General features: G+C 55.3%; 1 protein-coding gene across 1 annotated transcript; it reads right to left on the reverse strand.

Moving 5' to 3' along the window:
* Positions 1 to 1,165: 1,165 nt before the first annotated feature.
* LOC102404775 (probable cystatin-15) lies at positions 1,166 to 5,479 on the reverse strand. Its single transcript, XM_006062796.4, has 3 exons — positions 5,231 to 5,479; positions 2,259 to 2,369; positions 1,166 to 1,352 (listed from the first exon to the last, which is right to left on the reverse strand). Exons 1-3 carry the CDS (start codon positions 5,423 to 5,425, stop codon positions 1,272 to 1,274), a joined length of 387 nt encoding a protein of 128 aa, XP_006062858.2. The 5' UTR covers positions 5,426 to 5,479; the 3' UTR covers positions 1,166 to 1,271.
* Positions 5,480 to 5,986: the final 507 nt, after the last annotated feature.

The raw sequence follows: 5,986 nt of genomic DNA on the forward strand, positions 1-5,986 counted from the left end.
CTGGACAAGGAGCCAAAGCAGAGCAGGACACTGTCTTTGTGATGTGGCTGGTAGAGTTGTCCTTGGTAGTCTTGGGAAAAGCAGTCTCATCAGGGCTGATGACCCCTTCAGGGGAACCAATTGGCCAGGAAAGAGACAAGCTAATGACCACGGACAAGAAAATCAGATCCCCAAGCTCAAAAGGCAGAGGGAAGACCCTTCAGCCCCTCCTAAAGTCCTCCTCCAGACAGCGTCCCATGACCTCTCTGTCCCAGTTGGGCCCCCACACCCTTGGACCCTCCAGGACAGCCCCCACCAGGACCCAGGGAGAGAGACATGCTTGTAAGGAGTTCTGTCACCCCAGGGCGCATCCTAGGGCTAGTGATCTATGTTGACAGCCTTGGAAGACAGGCTGGGCTCCAAAGGGGAAACACAAGGCTCAGGGAGTGGGAGGGGATGGGGGGACTGGAGCTGCCATCTTCTGAGCCGTCCCCAGAGACTCTGAGAAGACATTCTCATCCATCATTGAGCTCCAGGGCAGTTGCCCTATGGGGTTTCACAGAGGACAGAGCCTTCCATCATCTTAGTCACCCACTTCCCACCCCTGTGCCTGGGCATCCTCCCCCCGACCCCAACCCAGGAGGACCATCCACTGTGAGTCTGGCCTCAGAGATGGACATGGAAAGGACACAAGTGGCTGTCACCTGCAAAACTGTCTGGATTCTTTTTGAGTGGAATGGATGGAGGGTGGAGACATTGGAACATAAATAGAAAGAAGAATGGAAGAATGGATAATGGAAGGATGGATGGATGAAAACATGGATGATGCAAGGATGGATGCATGCATGGCTGGATAGATGCATGGAAGGATGGCTGGATGAGTGAATAGATGTGTGGGTAGATGAATGGAAGGATGAATAAATGGATGGATGGAAGCATGCATGAATGGACAGGTGATAGACAAATGGAGAATATATGAATGAATGAATATACAACACCAATCCCAAGGGCCCTGTAGGACCCATGAAGGACAAACTTCCGTGAGCAGAGGAGTTTGATTAACTCAGTACCTGCTCCTGCAACCAAGGTGAGACCAATAATAAATTCTCCATCACTCGACATTGGCAACAACATCCATGGAAATAAATCATCAGAGAGAAGGAAAAACTGACAGGGACCCAGAACGTGCTCTAAGATGCCTTTAATTGCCTTGGTGCCATGCAGACCTAGGACTCCAGACCCTCACTCTTCAGGGGAAGAGGACCTGCCATGGGATTCCGGAGCTCATTCCCCTATATCTGCTGGCAGGTGCTGTTCAGGAGGGTAAACTGGGTATATAAGGGCCGTGAGGCCACAGTGAAAGTGCAGTTCACCTGAAAATAAAAAAAAAGTAATTTTATGTAAGACATAAAATAAGAACAATGTAACAATGAGGGTGCAGAAAGGACTTAACAGGAGCTCAAGGTACATTAAAAACTAGGAAGAAAGAAAAGCAGAATCAAACAGTAGCCTGGGGCTGGGCTCTGAAGCTCAGCTCTCCATGATCAAGGCTGGGAGTTCCTGAGAGGGTGCCTGGTGGGACCATGACCTGCCCCTCAGGGTCCTCTCCCCCAGGGCATGCGATGCCTGAAGGGCTTTGCCCAGTGAGCTCCCGGGGAGCCTACAGACTGCCCAGGAGATGGTTCAGGTGACACCCACTCAACCCTCAGTAGCTGCAAACCCACCCCAGTGGAGGCAGCTCCAAGGCTGGGTCCAGAGAGACGCCAGCCCCACTGAGGCCCATATCCAAGGTCTCAGTCCAATTGACCAGACGTCAGCCTATAGGGTGATGACATGAGGACTGATTGACTGAGACTTGTCCTTGCTGCCCAGGAGACCAGGAGGAGGGCGGGAGCGACCAGCAAACTAATCAGTCCTCCCGTCCAGAAGAATCGGAGCAGAGGAAGGAGAGGCCCACAGGGAGAACTGCCTCTGCCTGGACCCAAGTTCGTAGGAAGCTGGAGGCTGGGGAGCCTCCATCCTGGAGGGAAGGGCCCAAGGGGGTCTGTAGGAGTCTCTGGTGGGCCAGCCAGGCTGTGAGCACAGGGCCCAGCTTGCTGCTGAGCTGGGAGCATCTCTGTGCAGGGGGAGCCCTGGGACCTGGCAGGGAAGGGCCTGGACCCTGCATTCTGTTCCAGGGTCAACACTGATGCCTTCTAAGCCTCCTCACACACCCTCCTTGACATTCTTTTTCATTCTCTGAAGATTTGTGATGCTTTGGGTTGATTTTACTCTCAAACCTTTTTCCCTTCAGGGCCTTCTTGCAAGGGGCAGTTGTCGATGTCTTCGTCGTGTTTTTTACAGATTGTGCGGCCCAGGTACAGGTCCATTAAATACGTCAAAGAGAACTTCTGTCAAAGGGAGATTGTAGAAACTTCTGTGAATATATACTTTGCAGTAATGAGAAAAGCACTGAGATTCGGATAGAAAATGGGCAAACGGTGTGAATGCGCACATGTGAATCAACTGGGACAAACCTAGGTGCATATTCTTATTTTTTTATTATCAGTTTATATTTTTCTTTTTCATCCTAAATCTCTATTTTCTTACAAAAAGATGCCCCTGAGTGCAGGTCCCACAGCCCTGGAATTTCCCCTGCCTCACTCCTCCTGATGGTTGGCACCCAGGAGCCGCATCACCAGCACATGGCATTGGCGGGGGGGGGGGGGGGGGTGTTCCAGGATGAAGGGCCCTGGCATTGACAGTACACACACAGCACACCTGGCATCACCCAGCTCTCAATCACATTATCCAGACACCCGGAGGGCATCACGCGGCTCCTTCTAGGGAGGGGGCCAAAAATGCTCATCCGCTGAGCCTCTGTCAAAGCCATGCTGTCCCTTTAGGGGGCAACATCCAGACCAGGACGGGAGCCCGGGGACTGGATGTTCCCTTTCTCCTGGGGCAGCTGTGACACCCAAGGGCTCACCTGGCAAACCTTCATCCAGGTGGATGTTTGTGACCCGGGTGCTGCTCTGTGTATTCATCAGCTTCTCTAAGAAGTCATCATGAGATAGAATCTCATCTCTTATGGAGAGGCGGTGAGAACTCGGAAGAACTCAAACATGGAGAGGGATGTAGCCAGAAATCTCCCCAGGGAGGAAAATGCCTCTGGGGCACTGACCTAGAAATTTCTAGAAAACTGGCTTCCTTAGGGGTACAGGAATGCCTGCAGCTGATGCAGCCCACCCCGCAACACACACACACACACACACACACACACACACACACACGTCCAGTCTCTTGCACTGCGACTGGACCCTGGGCAAGGACAGGTTTAGGATGGATCGGGGGCAGCAGTGGCCACACGGATGCTTGAGGGGCTCTTGGCCTTGCCAAGTCCGGGGCTGGGACTCAAGCCAGGGAAGGACCAGCTGGTCAGGAAATGAGGGCATGTGAGGGAAGCTGGGGCTGTCTGTGTAGGAGAAGACCCTCCCATCAGAGCCCTGCTGACTCAGGCCGACTTGGGGCTGGCCATCCAGTGTCAGGCTTGGGTCTGGGCTCAGAACAGCTGGACAACAGTTAATCCAGACAAAGTGTACAGGCGGGGGAGCAATGAACATCAGTGGGAAAGTGCTGCCCGGCCGAGTGCTCAGGACACCATGCTCCCCTCTTCCCCACCCTGATGCTCTGTAACCACAGCCTTCCTGACCTTCCCAGGCTGCCTCGGGGATACCCAACCTTCTTCCTGTCTCCCCTGCCCCTCTCTGTGCCATCTGCCCATCTGCTCAGCACAATGACCTGGGGTCCACGTCTGACACCCCATCCATACCCCACATCAATTTCCAAGCAGACTCAGAAGCCAGCTGTCCTCTGCCACCTGGAGACCAGGGCAGGGCTCCTGCACCCTGGTCTCAGCTTGCACCCAGGCTGAGACACCCACTTCTCCCACAGTGTCCAGAGAGATGCTGGACAAAGCTGAGCAACCTCTTCTTCTGAGTCCCTGATACTCTGAGGGGAATATCCTGACCGGCCACCAACACACCCACACCCTGCATGCCACCGCCTCCCACCCCCCCAGCACCCCCTTCTCTGCAACACAGACCCACAGACTGCAACCTGGCCCTGCAGACACTCATGACTCCTCCTGGTCCAAGGCCCTCTCTGGGCTTCCCCATCCTTCTTATCCCCAAACCTTCATGTGGGTCCTCCCAGGAGTGCCAGTCTTTAAAAAGGCTCTTCTGCCCCCCACACCACCCTCCCCACAGCCCTGCAGTTCTGCACTGACTGCTCTTGTCCGCCTTTTCAACTGTCTCATCCGAGAACTTGGGGCTTGATTGCTCTCATCACCAGGGTAACAGCCCCAGGAGGGCAGGCCCTGCTATCTCCACTGCCTCCTTCAGGCCTGGAGGGGGCTTAGGGAGGGGGAGAGACTCCCCATGGCCCCACCTTTACCCCGAAGTCAGGCCCTGGGGTGAGGGTGGCAGATCCGTGGTCTGGATGAAAGGACAAGAGATCCTTCATTTGGTCAGTGTTAGTGGCTCACTTGTGCCCGACTCTTTGCGACCCCATGGACTATAGCCCGCCAGGCTCCTCTGTCCATGGGATTCTCCAGGCAAGAGTACTGGAGTGGGTCACCATGCCCTCCTCCAGGGGATCTTCCCAACCCAGGACCCATGGTGGTCTGCTCCACAAGGTGCCTCAGCCCACCAGCAGGCCCGCTGTCGACTCTGTGATGCTGCTCCTTCCTGGACTTTGAAGTCGGGGTGCTGCCCCCTGGTTCATCTCCCTCCTCGCCTAGCCTTCTGCTTCCCTCTCCTTCTCTCTCCTGCTCCAAGCATTCAGCAAATGTATTGGAACCTTGGAGCCCTTCTAATGGAAGTTTGTATTTTTAAACATCCTTGACCAAATGAGGGCTTCCCTGGTGGCTCAGACAGTAAAGAATCTGCCTGCAACATGGGAGACCTGGGTCAGGAAGATCCCCTGGAGGAGAGCATGGCAACCCACTCCAGTATTCTTGCCTGGAGAGTCCCCTGGACAGGAGACCCTGGTGGGCTACATTCCATGGGATCACAAAGAGTCAGACATAGCTGAGTGACAAACACTGACCAAATGAAGGATCTCTTACCCTTTCATGCAGACCATGGACCCGCCACCCCAGCCCTGGGGCCTGACTTCAGGGAAAAGGTGGGGCCACAGGGAGGGTCTCTCCCCCTCCCCAAGCCTCCTCCCCTCCCACCTCCATGCCTTCCCCTACTCCTCTCACCCTCACCTTGCGCTGACTCCTCCTGACCCACAGCAGCTTGTATGCATTCTCGTCTGGTTGGTGCTCATTGAAGTGGTGGATGGCAAACTCCACACACATGCTGAACTCTTGCTCTGTCTTCCCGACGTCCTCAAACATCCAGCTGCAGACATGAGGCCCCAGAGCAAGAAGCCCCAGGAGCAGAGGCAGCTTCCAGAACATGTTGTCCAGCGTCGTCCTGGAGGCCGAGTGCTCGGGAGGCCGTCCTCCTCAGCTCCCCACCCAGCACCGCCCTGCCCCATACAGCGCTTTGCTGCCCACCGGGCCCTCTGCCCAGTTCCTCCTCTCTGACCCTCCCATCATCACCAGATGGGAAATTGAGCTGGGGGTGGGGTGGGGGGATGTCCCAGTTTCCACCCCTTGTCAAATAAGCCTTGGGCACCAGGGACCCACAGGCTTTGTTCCCCCTCATCTCTAGTGCAGCTTCAGACCAGCCTCAGTAGGGTCTGGGTGAGGGTCTCGAGCCCTCTGGAATTCCCCTCATGGTAGCGCACCCCAGGATGGGCAGAGTCATAGGAACACTTAGGGATATTGGTGGGTCCTGAGTCCTGGGCAGCTGAGGGCCAAACTGGATCTTGGCTGCAGCCCACGACCTCAGGAAGCGTCTGGAATGTACAGTGATGGGCAGTGTGTAGGCTGGGATAGCATCCTCTCCACCTCCCACATCTGCAGACCTCCTTGCCCTGGGGCCTAGCTGTGCTGGGCACTGGGGAGGGGGCTTCT

Source organism: Bubalus bubalis, chromosome 14 (genome assembly GCF_019923935.1).
Source record: "Bubalus bubalis isolate 160015118507 breed Murrah chromosome 14, NDDB_SH_1, whole genome shotgun sequence".
NCBI classification, from domain to species: domain Eukaryota; kingdom Metazoa; phylum Chordata; class Mammalia; order Artiodactyla; family Bovidae; genus Bubalus; species Bubalus bubalis.

Excerpts from the sequence above, each read along its gene's own strand:
- LOC102404775 (XM_006062796.4), bottom strand. The coding sequence starts at position 5,425 with ATGTTCTGGAAGCTGCCTCTGCTCCTGGGGCTTCTTGCTCTGGGGCCT. Across the intron at positions 2,370-5,230 it reads TCAGGAGGAGTCAGCGCAAG|AAGTTCTCTTTGACGTATTT; the intron begins GTGAGGGTGAGA and ends TCCCTTTGACAG. Across the intron at positions 1,353-2,258 it reads AAGGCCCTGAAGGGAAAAAG|GTGAACTGCACTTTCACTGT; the intron begins GTTTGAGAGTAA and ends TTTTATTTTCAG.